General features: G+C 30.0%; 1 protein-coding gene across 1 annotated transcript in view; it reads left to right on the top strand.

Annotated features, from left to right (window-relative positions):
* The first annotated feature begins 6,339 nt into the window (after positions 1–6,339).
* LOC142321816 (uncharacterized) overlaps positions 6,340–22,061 on the top strand; it is a 283,628-nt gene continuing 267,906 nt past the window's right edge. Inside the window, exon 1 of the mRNA XM_075360230.1 lies at positions 6,340–6,851. Within this exon, the coding sequence (XP_075216345.1) occupies positions 6,797–6,851 (55 nt within the window). The 5' untranslated portion in view covers positions 6,340–6,796. The remainder of the gene's footprint in view (positions 6,852–22,061) is intronic.

The raw sequence follows: 22,061 nt of genomic DNA, 5'->3' as shown, positions 1-22,061 counted from the left end.
TTTTACACACTAAAGTAGCTGTCAGTTGGTCGCGAATCGATAGTCGATACTTCGATAGTAAATAAAAAGAACATCGATATTATTGATGGTTTCGACTTCAAATTACAGGTGTATCAAACAAAATGACCCGATTTCAAAAATATATATCATAATAAAAATGAGTTACAAATACAAGACAAATTACATACTATTAAAAAAAGTTTAAAATTTCACTTACCAAGTTATAAGTATTCTACAGGCTGATTCAAAGAAACGGGAAATTTTAAAAATTAAATAACATTAATAAAAAAGTTTTTTTAGAAAATGAATTTTATTTCATGTAATTGTACAAATGTTGCCATTTTAGGATACACACATTTTAGTTTATTTTTTAAAGATAACATCTTGCAGGTGACCTCTTCTACGTAAACACTCACGAAGTCTCTTCGTTAAATTGTTCATGGTTTGAACATCTCAACTGGAATTTCCGCTATTATTTCTCGGATCTTTGCCTTCAGCTCTTCCGTTGTAGCAGGTCTATTGTGGAACATTTTGCTTTTAAGATGACCCCACAAAAAGTAATCGCAAGCTGAGAGATCAGGCGATCTGGGAGGCCATCTAATGTCACCATTTCGTGAAATGACACGTTGTCCAAACAATCGGCGTACAGCTGCCATCGATATTCGTGCAGTATGTGACGTTGCTCCGTCTTGTTGAAACCAGGCTGTGTTAAGAATTGGTGGAAATCTCTTTTGTTGTTCCACAACAAAGGTTTCAAGGATGGCTACGTAACGAGCCGACGTAACTGTAATCGCAAGACCGTTGTCATCCTCAAAAAAATAAGGGCCTATAACACCGTAAGATGACATAGCACACCACACGGTCACTTTCTGGCTGTGCAATGGACGCTGGTGTAGCTGCGTAGGATTTTCTTTTGCCCAGTATCTGAAATGTTGCTTGTTAACAAATCCACTGAGGTGGAAATGCGCTTCGTCTGACATCCACAGTTCGTGAACAAACTCTTCGTTATTATTTATCTTCTGAAGCATTACATTACAGAATTGTGCTCGCACAACTGCATCGTTCGGTTTCAGTTCCTGGAAGATCAGCAACTTGTATTGGAAGTTGAACTATGCAATTGTAAAGATGCTGAGAGACGACGGATTGACCGATGTGGACTTCGTGTGACAGCATCTTGTAAAGCTTGAACATTCTGTGGTGTACGGACGGTTCCCTCACGGCCTGGGGGTTTCTTTTTCATTGCCGAACCAGTTTCCTCAAAATTAGATATCCATGTTTTAATTGCATGTGCTGATGGAACACGGTCGTCCCGTCCCAGATTAAAATGACGGCAAAATTCTCTACGCGCTCCCTCCACACTGTCATTGTTTTTGTAAAACGCTTTGATAGCAAATGCACGTTGCGAACCACTCCAAGGATCCATGAAAACTAAATGGCAGGTTAGGTTAGAGAGGCTGGCGCCACTTATCAAGTGGTACCAATCGCCCACGGCTACCAACACAATTTTCAGAATTTCCCGTTTTTTGAATCAAGCAAGGATAACATCAAGATGATAACTGAATTCTTCAGCAATGCATTGCAGCAGCAGTCTTCTGTTATGTACACCTGTGATCCTGGTTTTCAGCTCATAAAAAATCAGCAGATAATGGTGGACATAAACACTTTGTTTCAAGAACAAAGATGCACTTTTTCTCAAAAAAAAAAATCACAAGGTGTAATATCTGGGGAAATGTAATGTAATATCTAGGGTGCAATCTACGAAAAGATGTAATGTCTTGGGGAGCCAAGAATGTAGTTCCAAGTGTTGGGCTCCCATATGCCCTATCCAGTGTTGAGGCATTTTTTAATTTAGAAAGCATGAATTCAGTTGCATCAATATAGTGAGGCTCTATGATAGTGAACAATTAATTCTTCAGAGTCTTCATTTAGTTGTGGAAAAATCCAGTCTTCCAGTATCTCAAAATAAGAATGCTCTATTACTGGATTTCCTTCAAAAAAGTAAGGGCCATACATACATTTCTATAAATGAAACCACATAAACATTAATTTTTGGTGAATCTTGCTTCTGATGTATATTCTCATACGGATTCCAAGACCCCATATGTGAACACTGTGATGTGAAACTTCACCACTTAAATAAAATGTAAAACGTTGCTTCATCACTAAAAATTAACTGCAGTAAGAACTTATCATCTTTCATATCAATTAAGAGCATATCACAGATATCTTTATGTTTTTTGTCACATTAGGAGCTTGTACCAGTTGTAATTGGTAAGGCTTGAAATACAAGCATCGACTTAATGTGAGCTAAACATTCATAAGAGAGATTGCATTTTCTTGGCTAGCACAAGCAAATTTTTACGGGTTTTGTTGAAAAATCTCTTGATTTTGTTGTACATTTTCCTGTGAAGTGTGTGTGTGGACTCTTCTCCTTACATAAACATGGTTCTAAAACCCTTTTGAAATGCACATTGAACTGTTATTTCAAATTCTGTCTTGTTAAATTGTAGAACACTCACACTCCTTCTGTTACATAAATACAGTTTTGTTTACAATTGAGGTTAGCGTATGTTTGAAAGTTAGTATCTGAGTATGAGAGCTGGAATTTGAAACTATAGGACGCTCACTTTTTTCAAATTTTGCAAATTTCATTCACTCACCAAGTATGGTTGCACAGGGATAGGTTTTGAAATTGGATCATTCTTTTTTTATACTCAGTATGTTATACAGCTTCTTTGTCTGAGAGTTCACACAAACTATAACTACTTGAAAACAGCTTTCAAATACTTAAAAACTTACTTATTCCTAAATGATACAGAGTAACTAAAAATTACACCATGCACCTGTATATCTAATTTCACATACTTTGACACTCATTCGTGTTAATAATATTAAAAGATGTTAGTAATAAAGTATGACAATGTTAAAATTGTTTGCTGTAAGTACTTATAACTGTGAGATATCTTTTTCAGATCCTGGAAGGATATAACCTTACTATCAAGTTTGGTAAGAGTGGAAACTCTTACTTGTGAACTCATATTCACCACTCAACCCTCTCTTATTAACATGACATAAAGTTGTGAATTGTAACATATGAACCATTATTTAAAAAAAAAATAATAACCTAAGAATCTAAATTGATTCCTTTTTCCTTGTTTCCCAATAGTTATGATGTAATTTGTTAATGTAAATAAAGATATTGCTTCATGTGAATTACTTCAATTAATGATTTTGATATATACCACAAAAATTAAATAACAAAATAAGGAGAGGTAATGTAGTTACAAAGTTTAGGAAATCATTTATTTGAAGTAGAATTTATCATTTAAAATTCAGTAATTAAAAAAAAATGTAATAATATTCAAAGTATTTTGATATGCAATCCAAATGGTAGTGATATGGTGAACTTATGCGTTATTTTACTCCTATAACATGGTTAGCTGTAAATACTTGTAGTAAATTACATGAAAAAATTTAACATATTTCAAGCAGTTGAATTCCACTGCTAAAATTACAATATGAGGTTATTAATTAAATTTAAAGTTAAGAAGATGATCTTACCCTCTAATCAAAAACAAGGCCAATCATCTTTATTTTTTGAAGTTTTGTAACATAAGAAATGGAAAATTAGGTGCTAGGTGCTAGATAACAAAAGTGTAACAAATATTTTTTTTGATTTATGAAAGACAAAAGGAAAATGAAGAAAATGTTTGTAATAGGCTTGAATCAAATGATGAGTAAATCAAAGCTATTACAAATGGATTTTTCATCTGATTAATCTTATTGGGATGTTTATCCAAGTTTAAATACAATTTTGAAGTTTGAGTGTGTAGCAGGTTCCTTTTGTTTTATTCATTAGTCTGTACCAAGGGGATAAGTTCAGGTAAGCTCAAATCAAGGGTGCTTTTTAGTGTTTCATTTGTTCTGATTTCATTTCCCATGGGAAGTAGCTATTTGGGTGCCCAAAATGGATTTAGTTTTTGTTTTATACTTACTACGCTTGTTACAACTTCACCTATATAAAATAACTTACTCTGGATACTAAGTCTTATATAACATAAACCCACACATTACATTACTAAAGATAATACCTTTTTTCTTCCAGTCAGTCAAATCATGGCCATTACATTTGTTTCAAGTTACAGCCATAACTCAATTTGGGGGTTACGACTTGAGTGCAGTGAGTCTTGATTGATTTATGTGGACATTCTGGGTGAACCCATGTGTACAGGCCCCTAGTTAGTATTCATACACTTTGGTACAATAATCTTTTATTTCATTAGTTCTTATAGCTGCAGAATTAGAAGCTCAAACAATTTTATTTTGATAAATGGTGGTGCTCTTAAAAAAACAGAAATACAAAAGTGAAAAAAAAATTGTTTGTCATCATCAAATGAACATTTATTAATTGAAATTATATAACAATGGGGATTGGAAATAATAGCAATAATGAAATTAAGATGCAATGTCCAAGGTTTGGAGTTAAGTAAATACATATTTTTATTTGCTTCAGTTTAAAAGAAATAAAATATTACAAATTTATTTTTAAAAATGTATTAAAAGTGATAAATGGTGTAATTTACTTAGATTAAAATTTCTTAATTGATGCTCCTTTTTATTTCGGATCAGATACACTCTAAATTAATGTCAGCAGTAATCTACTAGCATAATAGTGTTCATTTATCTTTGAGTTAATGTTTTTTCCATGTTAGGCAGCAAGAATTTCAGCATCTGTTCTCATTATAACATAAGAATTATGCACAGCAATATTGTAAATTATTTATTAGATTTACTAAGATAGCATCACAATCATAAGGGATGTTTATTGTTTGTAGATTCCTCTAAAATGAGTTTGAAACCAACCCCCTCCACAATGGAAATGAGAAACCATTAACTCCCTTACTTATGCAATACAAATGAAAGAGACGAATGGCAGTATGAAAATTTTACTGATGATGCAGGAAAAAAAAAAATTCTTGGAACATATGTCGAGACCAAAAGATAATAGCCATTTTATTAGGACTGCAGCTCTTTTATACTGAGTACTATTGTTTCTTCTGCAACTGCGACGGCAGGGACAGGAAAAACTGCTACATTAAAAACGTTGAGCCTAAAAGAGAAGCACTCATAACCAGGAGGAAAAAATTTTTTTTTTAAGCTCTTGAGAATCTGAAAATGTGTATCTTTCGCCATTACACGTAAAACTTGTTGAAAACATTTGTCAAGCAATCTAAGAGCAAGTTTCCTAAGATCAGTGAGTCACCCTCCAGGCTGGTCTAGTGGTTAAACTCATCATTGCAAATCAGCTGATTTCGAAGTCGAGAGTTCTAAGGTTCAAATCCTAGTAAAGGTTCTATATGACTTCTATATGGATTTGAATATTAGATCGTGGATACCGGTGTTCATTGGCAGTTGGGTATCAATTAACCACATATCTCAGGAATGGTCGAACTGAGACTTTACAAGACTACACTTCATTTACACTCATACATATCATCCTCATTCATCCTCTGAAGTATTATCTGAACGGTAATTACCGGAGACTATACAGGAAAAAGAAAGCTTGAGAAGTTAATTAAGTTTCTGATGAATTTTACGTTTTAAAAAAGTAATAATAATAAAAATTATTATTTTTTTTTTAGTTGAATATTCATTAATCTTGAGTACATTTTTTTAATTGAAAGTTTAGTTAAGGTCAGTGCAGTGTATCTTGAAATAATTGGTGTCGTAGGTAACTCGAACTAAGAACTTTCAGAACTAAGAACATTTAAGAAACAGTTGAAACATTAAAGAAACACTAGTTTCAAATTATTTTCTGTAATGATTGATATCTGCTTTTAATGAAATACTAAGTTTTTATTTGTTTTATATTTTGATATATCTATTCATTTTTTTATAATTAAAAATGTGAATGTATCAATAATTATCTGAAGGTGCGTTCTGATTAAGTTATAAAATATTTTCCTGTTGATTGAGGAAAATTATAAAATTTACGGATTTTATCTGAACTCTATTAGGTAATGAAAGGTAAATAATATTATTGTTGAAAACTGTTTAAGAAAATTTCTGTATATTCCTTCGACAAATTGTTTTAATTAAGAACGTATCCATCTATCGCGCATAAGTAAAATCTATAGTTCGGTTAAAATAATTTATCTATAGAGTATTATTTACAGTTTTTATTAGACAAGACAAATCCTGTGGCATGTGGAATCCTTCTCTTTGATGCAAAATAGTTTTTAGAAAGACCGAATGAAATAAAAAGAAGGTTCATTAGGGGTGTGGGCGGATGCTGTAGGAACGAGGCTGGCCACCAGTAGCGCTGCTCGCGACGCTTTTCAGTTAACGCGCGACTGTCGTACTGGAGGGATCCTCGCGCCCACCAGTTGCAGGATGTAACCGCTACACTCCCTAAAATTTTTTCCTGGATAAAAATAAAAAATTAAAACTAGTTTAGAGTAATTTAATAAAAAAAATGTAGTTAGAAAAAAATGTGGTTAGATTAATGGAAAGGGTTGTGATTTTATTAAGTTTGTCGACAATTAATAGGAAAAGTACGCAGGCTATGTAATTTTGCCAAAAAAAAAAAATGGATTTCTGACGAGAAAATATTGAAATAACCGATATTTTAATTAAAATTATTGTTTTATATATATATATACATTTTATTAAAAATAAATTTTAGCTCTTCCAAAGTTGTTAATATAAGAGTTTATAGATTTAACGGTTAAAACGGTGGACAGAGAAAGTGATAATACGATTACTTTTATTTGTCGTTTAGGAGCAGAAGAAAGCCATGGTCATTCGTCATTGTCCATCGCTTCTGTTCTTGTTAGCACTTGCTGTAACCGGTAAGTTTATTGTTCTGGATAAGAACATGTCCATTTGATGCGATGCTTAATTCCGTATCGTTATTGTTAATACTTTATACTGTTTGCTTTCAATATTATAACAATAATTGTAATATAAACTATTGCATACATTTTTTAACATAACCATCAATGGAATATTTTGGTTGAAGTTTGTTTGCGTGAAGTCGTTTATTTGGCTGCAGTGAACAAATATATTTTTTAATTTGTGTAATAAACAATTCCTAATGTATTTTTTTTATATGTATAATTTCAATTTAAAATAAAAATAGGATTTAAATTTAAAACTGAACAGAAATGTTTTAATTGAATCAACAGAATGCTTAAAAATAGATAAAACCTGCATGTATATTTGCAAATTTGGTACTTTGTATTTCGAGTATAATAATTAATTATTCCTACAGTAATATTGTATTTAATTTACTAAACATTTTGGTAAGAAAAATGTTGTTAATGATTACATTAAAAATAAAAATATTTTTTATTTATTACTAATAAATTGTAAGATATTAAGTAGTAGCCATTTATAAACTAATACTAAAAGTGGATGTTCTTTCTTACAATATACAAAGCATCTTTCCTACGCAACACTTTACAAGTGTCTAATAAAGATAACTTGCTCCATCTTCTATATATTTTTATATAAATATATGTTGATTACGTATGTTTACCTATAACTAGTTTATTTTTCTTAGAAAAATTACAACTCTCAACATGCACATTTTAACTGTCTCTTTTTTCTTAAAAAAAAAAAATTGTATATTTTTTGATACATCGATTTCTTTTAAAGGTTCATTTAATCTTACAAGTATTTATTTATTACGTTAGCCTTAGATTTCAATTGAAATAGTAGCTCGAATAATTTTTTCGATATATATGAATCAAAAACGTAAATAAATTTTGAATTTAATATAAATTGAACATGTATATTTTATAAGGGGTGAAAATAATTTAAAAAAAATTAATTACTGATATATTCCTTCACATTTACCCATTTTATTTTTCTGTTAATTAATCTTTCTCGGAAAGTAATTACGAAGCTGTAGAGAAAATAAATTAAAGATAGCCGAGATAACAACGTGGTAAGTATTGTAATGTCGTATGAATGAAGTTAAACAATCTGTTAATACTTTCTCTCCACGAAAGTAGCGATAAAATCCTAGCCAAAGTTTTCTTTTGTTCCAGATAGATATTGGTTGGTTGCTAAAAAACGTTGACTTGTTTTGAAAAAATATATTATAAACATCAAGAAAAGTAATTTAAACCTGGATTTATATTTAAATTGATACTGATTTTTTTTATTTTGTTTCCTTCAACTAAAACAGGTTGATAACGAATTACAGTTACTTAATGATAGAATTTTGTAACTTATAAAAATAATAAAAATTTACTTAGCAAAAAGTTTCTAAATCAGAAAGGATTTTTCAATTTATGATATCGAAACAAACTTATATTTGAATTCAGTGGCAAATTTAAAAAATAATTTTGTTAATTGATCAGTTTCATGAAAATTGAGAAGCATTCTCAAAAACTGTTACTGTAATTTTAGCGAAATGTGTGATTAGAGAAACTACCGAGAATCCAGTAACAAAAAATTATATTAATAATTTTCTTGTTTAAAAATTAAGTTCGTAAAAATTTAGGAAAATTTCTAGTTCGTTTTTCCTATCCTGACTTCACTTTAAAAAATGTTAAATAAAAGATCAGTTACTCAAACCAACCTAACTGTTTATCGTTTTTTTCTTTTTATGGGAGCTAATAATAGCGGCTGAAAGGAAAAAAAATTAGTTGAATGCATTGTCGTCAATTAAATTTTCTTTTGAATTTTTTTTTAATTTCTATAATATTTTTATATATATTTTTTATCCCTCTGGAAGATTATTTTGTTAATTTAGTTCCTAAATATATATTTAATGTTGAAATATATTTAATGCTCAATTGCGGTTATGACGATCATAATGTCCATTCTTTTAAGACTAATGATTTCGTGTACACAATATTTTTGGCGATAGAAAAGTGTAGAATTTTATGTAAACCTGCTCATACAAAAACATTTTTACATTATTATTCGTTACATATTTAACAAAAAACTAATGGAATTAAATATTTGAGTTAAATATTTAATTTTTAAATTAGAATATAAGGAAGTACCCCATACAAGTATTCCTTATTTTAAATCTGATGATAACCTTGTGTGTGCAAACTTTAATTTTCAGTCTAACAATTTTTCTTGAAGTGTACAAATCAGGTGCTACTTTTCGTTCTTACATTCAATAACTGCAATTATTACACATTTTTTTTGTAGGAAGTCTATTTGCTTTCTAGCATAACTAAAGTTGAAATTGACGCTGAAATAATAATGTTTACAAATAAAATAATTGCAAAAACATGCAGACCAGAAACAAATAGAATAATTACAAAAAAAAATCGACTGAAAAATATTTGGTTTAGCTATTTTACTAATAATATGTGAATAAATCAATAAAATATATTTAATTATTACTGGCGTTATGAAATATGTTTCATTATAAAATGCTATAGCTTTATTTAAAAGAAACGGAAACAAATTTATACTTAGCATTATTGTTTATTTGTATCTAATCATTCTGTTGATTTTTATGATATCTTCAGTGACGTTGCTCTGAGCGATTAAAAGATCGTTAATATAAATAATAAGGTCTTTTACGTATAAAAAAAATTCGGTTTGTGTTATTATACTAACAATGTTTTACAATTTTCATCATAAATCCTGTAGAACTTCATAAATTCAGAGGCTAAAATTTTTTTCCTCAGGAAATAAATATTACCTTGGTTAATATTTATAGCACTGAACATTGATATTTTGTAAAAGTTTTCTCAGTATTTATTTTTATAAAGGTTTAGTCCTGTACGATACAAAACCTAAAATACTGGCAGTTTAGGAAATCCCATTGGGTTGGTCTAGTGGTTAACTCGTCATTGAAATCAGCTGATTTCGAAGTCGAGAGTTCTAAAGTTCAAATCCTAGTAAAGGCAGCTAGTAAAAGTAACTACTTATATGGATTTGAAGACTAGATTGTGGATAACGGTATTCTTTGGTGGTTGGGTTTCAATTAACCACACATCTTAGAAATGGTCGACCTGAGACTGTACAAGACTACACTTCATTTACATTCATACATATCATCCTAATTTATCCTCTGAAGTAATACCTTACGGTGGTTCTGGAGGCTAAACACACACACAGACAGACAGACAGTGAGAGAGAGAGAGAGAGAGATAGAGAGAGAGTGAGAGAGAGAAAGAGTGAGAGAGAGAGAGAGGGAGGGAGGGAGAGAGTTTGGGAACCATTGTACCATTATTACATTCATTATTGACGATATTTTCGGTGATTTTTCAATATTGTACGTCATTTTTTGATTAAAAAAAACATATATATAATACAGTACAAAGTTATGAAGTCTGTAGAAAGAAATTAAAAGAGAATTTTTTTATTGAGAAGTGTCCTAAATAAACTTCTGCTCAGAGGAAATTACTGTTACAAATCCCATAAATATGTACCCTTCATAAATCCGAATTGGGGCGCTGCAGCACAAAATAAAACCAATATCCTTGTTGTGATACTCTTGTAGCTTAATTAGACTTTTGTATTTGTGTGTGCACGCGAGTGCGTGGTAACATTATTCTGAACTTTATAAATTTTATTCCAATGGAAACGTAAAGAGTAGCTTAGAGTATGTTTCTCTTAAGGATATGTATAAAATTGATCACAGTCATCCCATGTCTTCTTTGCATTGCTTCTCATGTTGAAAATTATGCATCTCTTATTTATTTCAAGCCACTAAATACAAGTATTTTGTTCTTCATCTAAGATAATTCACATATTTCACGCAGATAGGTGACAATTATAGCTTATCTGGTAGAAAGATGATAATTAAACCGATAAAGTTTGATTTATTTAAAACATTCTTAGCAATTTTAAAAATAAAATTTTAAGAAAACAAGTTACCTAACACTGAATATCAAAGTTAGGATAATATCTAAAACTGTATATAATACCTTTAGGTCTCTTCCGTAAGGTTGGTGACTTTTATTTTACATAAGCTTTTTACTGTGTGGGTCTCCGTGGCGCAAGTGGTAGCGTCTCGGCCTTTCATCCAGAGGTGCCGGTTCGAATCCTCGTCAGACATGGAATTTTTACACGCTACAAAAATTGTCATTCATCTCATCCTCCGTTAAGTAATACCTCGGTGGTCCCGGAAGTTAAAAAAAAAAAAACAAAAAAAGCTCTTTACTGTAAATTTTTTTAAAATCTGTAAAATAGTCTAAAGAATAATCGAAAAAATCTAGATTTATCTTTAGTACAAAATACTGTAAACATTAAGAGACAAACGTAAATATAATAATTTTTTTTTGTCTTTAGTCATTTAACTGGTTTGATGCAGCTCTCCAAGATTCCCTATCTAGTGCTAGTCGTTTCATTTCGGTATACCCCATACACCCTACATCCCTAACAATTTGTTTTACATACTCCAAACGCTGCCTGTCTGCACAATTTTTTCCTTCTATCTGTCCCTCCAATATTAAAGCGACTATTCCAGAATTCCTTAATATGTGACCTATAAGTCTGTCTCTTCTTTTAACTAAAAAAATAATAATATAAAAAAATATAATAATATCAAGAAAAACGGCTTATTCATTGCTTATCCTTAGATGATATACGAGGTGTGTGAGAGAAAAGTAATGAGACTGACTGTTTACTTATCAAAGTTTTTATTTTCTTTTAAACAACAATATTATCCCCTTCAAATAAGTTCTCTTGGGCAGCTATACACCAGCGGAGTCGTTGTTCTCACTCCTGGTAGCAGCGTTGCAAGGCTTCAACTGGAAAGGCTTTTAACTGGTCGGTCGCAGTCTTTTGAATGTTTTCCGGAGTTCCAAAATGACGTCCTTTTAAAAAAGGTTTCAATTTACGGAAAAGGTAAAAGTCACAAGACTCAAATCATGTGAATAGAGGGTTTGAGGAACCGTAGGAATGCGTTTGAGGTCAAAAATTCCCTGATGAAAATGGCCGTGTGACACGGGGAATTGTCATGATAAACCATCCACGTCTGCAATGTCTGTCTCACGCGAATCACTCTATTCCTGAGCCTTTCAAGGATAGATTTGCAAAACACTGTTTGACAGTTTGTCCTGGAGGAACGAATTCTTTAGCACGATATCCCTACTGTCAAAAAAGCAAATCAGCGTGGTTTTGATCTTTGATTTGTTCAGTCAACATTTTTTCGGTCGGGGAGATGACGCAGCGTGCCACTCTTCGCTTTGCCGCTTTTTTTCAGGATCGTACTCAAATATCCAGGTTTCATCACCTGTGATCACACGATTGAAGACTTCTTGGTCATTGACAATCCTTTCAGGAAGATCAACGCACACGTTTCTTCCCGTGTCCTTCTGTTCTGTAGTGAGTCTTTTCGGCACCAGTTTCGCACAAACCTCTCGCATGTCCAAATCGTCTGTCAAAATTTGATGTACAGTGAAAGCGTTTAAATTTAACTGTTCACTCATCATCTTTGTTGTTAAACGACGGTCTGCTCTCACAAGAACCCTCACACGCTCAACGTTTTCGTCAGATTTTGAAGTTGAGGGTCTCCTTGAGCGAGGTTGATCTTCAACGTGTTCTCGGCCTTCCAAAAATGAATTGTGCCAGCGGAAAACATGTGCTCTTGGTAAGCAATGTTGCCCATAGACCTGTTTCAACTTTTCCAAGGTCACACTCGCGGATTCCCCAAGTTTAACACAAAACTTGATTGCACAACGTTGCTCTAAATTCCGATGCTTCATTTTCGAAACACACAACTTCACTGATGGCGCTGTCAAAAATAATCTGTTGGCTGAATGGAGTTGAAACTCGTACTGAGCATGTGGAAGGGATGAACAAACCGGTCTAGCACAGACCGGTAGACACAGCGTTGCCAGATCGCTCGCAGTGTTACCAATCTCATTACTTTTCTCACACACCTTGTATGTCCTTAAATATTTGTTCGAATTATTAAATGAGTTTAAAATCATCGTATGAACATTTTTGTATGAGAATTAAAAAAAAAAAATTCTCATTTTAATTTAGTCTTGTTTCAAAAAAATTTGTTTGATTTTATAAAAACAAATTGGAATTTGAATTTTTACTTTCGCAGTGAATATAGCTAGAATAGCTAAATATTAAAGGGAAAAGTAGGTAATCATTTTAAAAATGGGGTATCGGATTTTTTGCAAAGCTTTGCTTTTTAGCGTACAATTAGTTCATCTAAAAATAAAACATGTGTATATGCGGATATATGTACGTTAATGAAACGGAGAGCTTACAGTCTTATATCTCAGGATTGACCAAACCGATTTTCTTCAATTTTGGCTCAAATATTTCTGTACATGGGGGTATTGTTCATATTATATTTTTTCAAAATATGTTAAGGGTTGGAAGATAGGGGGTTATCGCGAAAAAATCAATTACGATTTTCTTCAGACGCATTTTAGAGAAAACAGATTTTAAAGCAGATTTTTTTACCTAAAATGCAATATATATAAATAATTCAATTATTTTTCAAAAAATCAACCCCCAACTCTTAAAATTGAAAATAAATTTTTGTTATTTTACTCTATCTTCAGTTTATATATTTTTCAAAGATTCTTTGTAAGTTTATAATTAGATATTGGTTATCAAGAAATATCTAAACTTTTTTTAAAATACAAAGATCCCGAACCTAAAATGTAGAATTTAAAAATTTTCTTTTTTTTGGCCTTTATTGAAGGGGTTTAGATTTATAGAAAACAAACAAATTTGTTAAACTTAAACCTACGTTTGAGTATTTATAGAAAAAAACTTTGTTAAAATCTATTCCCCACCTCTAAAATATATACATTCTTTTTTTTTGTATTTGGCTCTAATTCTGTTAACTTTTATTACTAATAGACGGGAAAGTCATGCAGTATTCTACCAGCCTTTTGTATTGATTGGTTATTGAAAGATCTAAGTTTTATAATGCTTTAACAAATTTTTTGTATTAAGAAGAAAATTTTTATATTTGAATTTAATTTAGTTTTATATTAGTTGTGTTGATTTTGAATACTATTTACCAATTTTTTAATATTTTTCTGTATTAAGTAAACGGATTTGCGAAGAACTTTATGATCTATTCACTAGTTTATATTATATCTAAAAAACGATGCAGAACAAAATTTTTTTTTATGAGTGACAATAAGGTTTTTAAGAGGTTACTGTTTATCAAAATTTTTCTAATTATTTTAACAGCAAAGCATACGTGATTTGAGAATCTTAAAGTTTCTATTAATAACTTATACTTTAAAAGAAATTTATTTGTCAAAACTCAATCGAGGGAGGAGTATGCAATTAAATTAGTTTTCCATAAAATAACTAAATACTCTATTTAATGAGCCTAATATTGGCAATTTAACTACTTTTCCAAGGAAGCGTTTTGTAGGAAAATCAAAGTGTTATTCATATTTATTAGAATTATTATTTCTTTTCTCATGATGATAAAGAGAGATACTAGTCGATGAGGCTGGGGAACATACCCTTCGATTCTATGAATAAGGTTGTTTGAAAACGTTAATTAGTGTCTTTACATAATATTATACATATAAAGACAGACTCACCGGCAAGCAAAATATAGTAGTTGAGTAAACATCAACCATTCACTCTGTAACTTCTTTAACAAAAAAATGGGGTAGGAAGATTTTTGCGTGAAGTATAAGCATCAATTTTATTAGAAAATAAAAAGCGATTTTATATTCCTTATATTTAACATAGATTTCAGTTTATTGAGGGTTATATAAAAAATAATGTTTAATATATTAAGTTTCAAATCATACTTTATACCAAGACAGAAGAAGAACCGTTCAGCTACCTCCACGGAACACGGAATCTTACTAAAACGTAGAACTGGCCAGTTTCAATTTTTTACTGAAAATTAAAATTGAAATAAATACATATTACTATTCTAGATTTACAATTCATTTAAAAACCATCAATCCGGGGGCATCATTATTGAATTTTATTTAACATAAAGTGGGTTAAATTTTGGGTTTTTTTATAGTAAAGTTTGATGCGTCCAACTTAAAACTCATGTAATAAGAAAATTAAAGAGAACTAAATATTTATAAAGGTATAAAAATAGAATATATATATATATATATATATATATATATATATATATATTAATGTTTGTAGTAATAATGGTATTTTTCAGGAACTAATAGAGCAAAATCAACCTTCTCTTCCTTAAATGAAGAAAAAAATAAATCCGTTTCTCGTTTCTTTTGTAAGAATATAGCTAACAGATTTCTTAAAATTTAGAAAATAGTTTTTGGAGACGCAAAGAATCCTTATTTGAGTGAACTTATATAAATATATGTTAAACAGATCACAAATGATCACAAATCAAGTCGACTTTTTTAAAGGTAAAAATAATACATTTTTGGATCTCCAAATTTGTTAAGTTCAGTTGGTTATGTTGCATTTTTAGTATTTTAGTAGTAAATTTTATTCCCAAATGTTAATTGAAATCTAAAGGTACTTAATAAGTAAAAAGAGAAGAAAAAAAATTTTTTATGGTAAATAGTGAAAAATTGCATTTAAAAGTAAGAGACGAGAAAGTTATTCTCATTCTAATCCGTACAGTCGTATTTTCTTTAACGAATTTATGACTTTTAAAGCATAAAATATTGAATTTTATCGGCGTAGTTAACCTTAGGAATTTATATTCAGAAACATGAAAAAGCAGTCTCTTGAGTAGCACAAACTTCTACCTGCGTAACCATATAAAAATTTGATTATTAATTTTTTTATTTTTGTTTAATATTACTGTAATTATTTTTGAATTAGCAAAAATTGTTAAATAACAATTTTTTTTTTTTTATACTGCCGATTTCGTTTAAAGTTTTAGGTAGATTTCCTAAGAAGGCTACCAATTGTAATGAGAACCATTATTTGACTTCCAGAAATTTCGACTTATCTTCGCGTTTCACATACTCCAGACCCCAAAACCATCGTCAGCTCAAACGTTTATATATATATATATTTCACTTTCTTGTGGGCACGATAACTGCCATAATTTTGGGCCAATCACATTCAAATTGTTTCCTAAAAATAACTCGACCTAAAATCTCGGTCGAGTTTTTTAACGGGCAAAATCGGAGCAAATAGGAAGTAGGGTGGCTTTATCGAAAAAACAAAATATTGCTATAACTTTCTTATTGAATAAAATAGCGGATTTGCTTAAAATTCAAAATATTGTTTGATTAAGGATCTAAAACTTATTTAAAGTAAAGTTTTTTGATATAACCAACCATTGACCAGGGGGTGGAAAAAATGGGGTTTCGAAGACAAAAAAAATCATACCTCTCTTAATAGGAATACTATCGAATCGGTTTAAGTTAGTTGTTAGTCCTCTAAGTATTACCTAAAACTTTTGTCTGAAACAATTTTTGATATGACCAACCCTTACGGCAAGAGATGACCAAAATGTTACTGGAATTGTAAGAAGATGGGGGTTTGTCATACTTTAAACATGTGAAACTTTTTTCACATGCACCCATTGCCGTATTGAGTAAATTTGAAGTTTTTCTTAACTTTAAGGTGGAAATTGTTTTTACCCCCTAATTAGCAACGGTGTAAACTACCTCCGCCTTCTGGCGTACCGAAAGGGATTTTTTTTATTTTCGAGGAGTAAGAACTAGGATAATAAGTTTAACTGTACAGTAAGATGATGTAAATATGATGTGGGTCTTGCTCAGATTGAGTTCAACCCCCCACTCTTTCTTAAAATGAACTTTAAAGTTTAAAATAAACATTTAATAATAATCGACAAGTGTTCATCTGGTTTGATTCCATTACAAACGCAAACGTAGTATAACTGTTTCTAAACCAGATATCAAGTAAAAATATGCAAGTCGTTAAAATAAATCAGAATAACTAAGAATAGAGAAGTAACATTTTCTCAATGGGTAGAGTTTTTTTTTTTTTTATAAAACGTGTCCAGTATTTACAGATATAATTAATTATGCTCAGGTATGCTGACTCAATGTAGTTGGAAAGAAACGAAAAACATTCGAGTTAGTGAAATTATTAAGACTGCGTTTTTAATTTGATTAAAAACGTTGTAAAAAGTCAAACTATTAAGGTCAAAAAATTAAAAAAAAAAAACACTCTTTTCTATTCTTTGTTCTGTAAAACATTCAAACAACAATAAACGTGTCACTTTTATTTTCTGAATAAAAACATTTAAAAATGCAATTTTTACTTCTTTTTTTTGAATTAACGATTTTCAAGCTTCATAATATAGAGAAAAGAATTACATAAATTAAATAGTTAATGTTATGCTGAAATATTAATTTCTAATTTTACACTAGTTAAATTTAATTTAGTTTCAGTAATTATTTCAAAGTTTGTATACCTTTCTAAAAAGAAACTGATCTAGACACCACATGACTTCCCTAAACGTCTATTAAATTAAATATACACATTTTTGCTGCACTTCATTTAAACGTATTTCATTTGAAAGTGAGATACGATCTTCCAATTCTTTAATAAAGTGGACAGTTACACAATTGCGGAAATATTAGTTTTTATTAACATCAAATATTTATACAATTATTAATTCAACAATCTTACCTAAAATATTAGGTTAGAGTAAAAGTTACTTGAATACTCTATAAATAAATTGTTTACCAAATAATCCAATAATAAAAACTGATTGTTCTACACCATAAGGTCAAAATTAATATTTGTAACCAGTATACAGGAGTTCACTAAACGGAATAGTCTAATTTCACTGATAAACATAATTTTTGTTTCCTAACAGGCGATACATGATTTTAATCTGTTTTTAATGTTGAAAACAAATATGAATTCAGAATCTTTCTATCACCCACCATTTTTAAATTTTAATTAAAGGGTTTTTTTCATTTTTCAACGTATAGTTAGCATTTTAAGCTCCTATATTGTATTTTGTCAGCTCATTTTTTATTGTTTAACTTGGTTAATGTAATTTGTGAGCTATAAATAAACAATACTAGACAAAGAATTAAATCATATCATAGTCACATATTATGACATCTAATACTGAAGAGACATCGTATCTAATACTAAATATTTATTCATTCCTAATATATACATTATTATCTGTTCAACTAATGAATAATAAGCAACCCCTCCCTACAGCCCAGTGAGATGAGGATATGTATGACATGTAAATGAGATATAGTCTTGTACAAAATCAGGCCGACCATTCCTGAGATTTGTGGTTAATTGAATTCTAACCACCAAAGTAACCCGGCATCAGTATGTAATGTCTAGTATTCAAATCCTTATAAAGCAACTAACCTTTATTAGGATTCAAACCTCAGAAACTTTGACTTCGAAAATCAGCAGTTAAAAACTGATTTGCAATGACAGGTTAACCACTAGATTAGACCAGTGGGCTAAATATCTATATGAATTATAAGTACAAAATAAACAATTTATTATTTTTGATCTCTGTTCTTGAGTAATAATTCTGCCTTTCATCTACGGTTGTTGGTGTTCAAGTCCCGGTCAGGAATGATATTTTTTCATACATTACGAAAAATTAAATTCATTATCATCCATGAACAGCTATAAGAGGGTGCCAGCCAGAATAAAATGGAAAGAATAGGAATTAGTTACTGTTAATTGTTGTTTCTCTTCCTCAAGTCACTTAAAGATAAACAACACATCTTCATTGTTCTGGAAGAACAAATTGCAGATATTTAATCATGGCAAGAAATAAATTGGGATAAATGTGACTATTTACTCATAGAAAAAATAAATTTCTTAAAAAAAATCCATTAAAAATTAAAGTATTTTTTCAATTGTTATGGCTAAAGCTCGTGAAAGGGCCGTTATGAAAAGCGTAATTTTTAAGTTACGAAAGCGAATGCTATAATACGATGTCTACTCAGTAGATGAATTCCGAGTGTCATGAACTTTAATAAGTTAAAGTACAGAGTGTACACTAAAGATTATTAGGGTTCTAATTTGTTATAATTTCTTAAGAATGACATGTACAGTGTTGATTCAAGAGTAGAATCAACTAGTAAAGACCAGTTTCAGTTGTGTGCATGGGCTAGATTGATTTCCTATATTTCCACTTGAAAGCATCACTAGCAAAATGGCGACTCCTAAATAGAGAGTTCTGTGTTTTGCAGTTTGCTAAACATGTGTCAGTAGTTATAGTTCAATATGCGTTAAATAGAAATTTTAATTGTAATCCTTCAAGTGATAATAACATTTGTCGATGGAATAATCAGATTGCAACAACCAGATGTCGGTGTTAGGAGAAGAGCACGGAACAACCAAGGGTGTCTGAAGAGAATGTTGAACGTGTCAGGAGTCTTTCCTGTGTAAGTGTTCTTCAAAAAAAATCTATCAGAAAGGCCAACCACGAACTAGCAGTGCTAGTGATGATTGTGTTTTAAGGGAGTGCTTACATACGCGTCAATACCGTTTATAGATGTTACAGGCTTTGAAGACTAGCGATTATGCTATGTATGCTGACATTGTAATCAAAATGTTGCAGCACAAAGATGACGACTTTCTTGATTGCAGTGTTATGAGTTGTGATCTACCCAATGACTGAATCTAGGATTAGAAAATCCTTATGAACTACCCAAAAGGGACTACCCAAAATTAAATGTTTGCTGTGCATATCCCGACAGAAAGTTTACAGGTCGTTCTTTTTTGCTGAAGTGTAACAGGAGTTGTTTATTTGATAAAAAAAGTTATTTTCTTAACTTAAAAGAAGGATGAGAGAATTTTATTTGGCAATAAGATGATGTGCCTCCTCACTATCATTAGTCTGTACGGGATTGGTTGAATGATTAATGATGTAATTACTCAGTATTTTGTTAATTTAAGGTAAAAGGTAATTTTAAGGTAAAAGAATATGCCTTTTACAGAAGAAAAGTGTAAACTATAATTTATATTTTCAAACTGTTCAAATGCTTTTGGTTACGTAAAATAAAAATTAATATATATTTTTAAATTATCCTTAAAATGAAGGTATTAAAAATAGTAATTTTAGTATCTTATTATGAAAGAATTTTTCTGCCTGAAAAATCTACTTTATGTATACAATTTTTTTACATATATAAAAAATAAACTCATGTAATTCCAGCGTGAACATGTTTTAGTTAATGTACCTGTTCAGGTATATTAAATAAACATACTCACCATAGTCCATCTCCATTTTCACGTTTCCATATTGTTTTAAGAGAACGATGGCTAGCTAATATTCTGTTTAATAGGAGCCATAACTAAACGATCATAGAGGACTTGATTAAGATCCACGTTACTAAATGGAATGTCCATTCTCAGGAAAAACAAGCATCAATGTAAAATCTAATAGGCAAATTAGAAGTAAACTGCTCTTTCATTCCTTTTTTCCTGGTTTGAATAAGTATTAATATCTCCATATCCTAATCCAACGAAAGTGCAGGTGACATTCAACGTACAAGTTACCCCCTTATTCTGATTAGTAAAATGACAGGTTGTAGGAGCAACATCATTAATTTTTTAATGAGAAGGTGTAATGGATACTGATCTTATCCCAGATACATTATATGAATCACAGGATCAAGAAAGATAACTAATGATAAATTAAGGATCAAGAAAGATAACTAATGATAAATTAAGGATCAAGAAAGATAACTAATGATAAATTAATGCAGAAAAAAACTAGTGATTGATAAAATAACCTTTTTTTAATGATAAACAATTTAATATTATATTAGATACATTGGTTCCAATTTAAAGTGTTTGATGTTGCTAAGAAAGTAGTTTTAATAAAAAATTTTTTTAAGCCTTTGAATATCACTCTAGTATTTTAATGTGTCAATTTTCTACACGCTCCTGTTTTCCAGGTCTAAATGAATTTATTTGGTTCCAAATATGTTGACTGAATTATTATTATTATTATTATTATTTCACTGAATTACCTTTGTAATCTTTACTATTAAAAAAACTAATAGATTTGCACACTTTTTGTCAAATAACAATAATATCTTTAAATTGATTTTTCATCGACTCAAAAACAATTTTTGTATGTGGTTTGGAATATGAAATTAGCCAGCATATATGTATTTTCTACACATTCTAACATTCTAATATCTTAATTTCTGGCCTTTCCTGATATTTTTAGTATTTCATTGGGTTATCTAAATACATTAATATGAAGTATATCATGAATATAATCTGGAATAATTAAACATACAACATAAGGTTAATTTCAAAAAAATATTATTTTTTTGTCAATTCTTAATTCTCCCATCCCATAATTTATTCAGGATGTGCCTTTCTTATTTGGATAGAAAATATTTTCTTGTTTAATAAAATCTCATTAAATTACCTATTGGAGCAGAAAATAGATTAGGTTTTAAACAATTTTGAAAGTAAATTTTTGGGATCCTTGTAAATATTAAGTTTTTCATCTTTACATCTACAAAACTCTTAACTGATTTAGTTGCCAAATTTTTAAGCTACCTATTGGAAATACCAATACAATATTATTTTTCCTAAAGAAATTTTTTCTAGTTAAATTTAAACATGATAAATGAATAAACATAAAAAAAATAAAAAAAATGATAGCCCAGGCAAGATTTGGGTTTTAGTGCTGTTGCAGGTTTTAGGTAATTTTATATATTTTTTTGCTACATTTCTGTTTACTATCTTTCTTTTTAAATTGAGATTAGTTTTATCACTAGCAGTTACATTTCTATTGTTATATATATATTTTTAAATGTCAGTCATGATAATTTGAAGTATGAACTCAAATTTAAAGAAGTCAACAATCTTTATAAAGTAGGAGGACATGAGTTTTTTAAAGCTTTTAAAGTGATTTTATAACTTTAAATATTATAAAATGGTTTTTAAAATAATATCTGTAGAGATAAAAAATGAACAATAAATAATTCAGTTTAAAACATAGTGAAGGTAGTTGCTGAAATTTACTTAAAAAAAACAAGCTTTAAAGAGAACACTATTTAATGCTAAATGATAAAGTAATTGCAATAATATTGCAAATCTGGTAAGATTATTCAGGGATAAAGATTACATGGTAGTCATTTACAGAAAGCAGATCATAATCTGATATTACAGTGATGCTGGGAATGTTGCTTAATTTCCTT

The sequence above is a fragment of the Lycorma delicatula genome, chromosome 1, assembly GCF_047948215.1.
Source record: "Lycorma delicatula isolate Av1 chromosome 1, ASM4794821v1, whole genome shotgun sequence".
Classification (NCBI taxonomy): Eukaryota; Metazoa; Arthropoda; class Insecta; order Hemiptera; family Fulgoridae; genus Lycorma; species Lycorma delicatula.
Note: the sequence above shows the minus strand (reverse complement) of the source record. Positions and strands in the feature narration are given on the sequence as shown.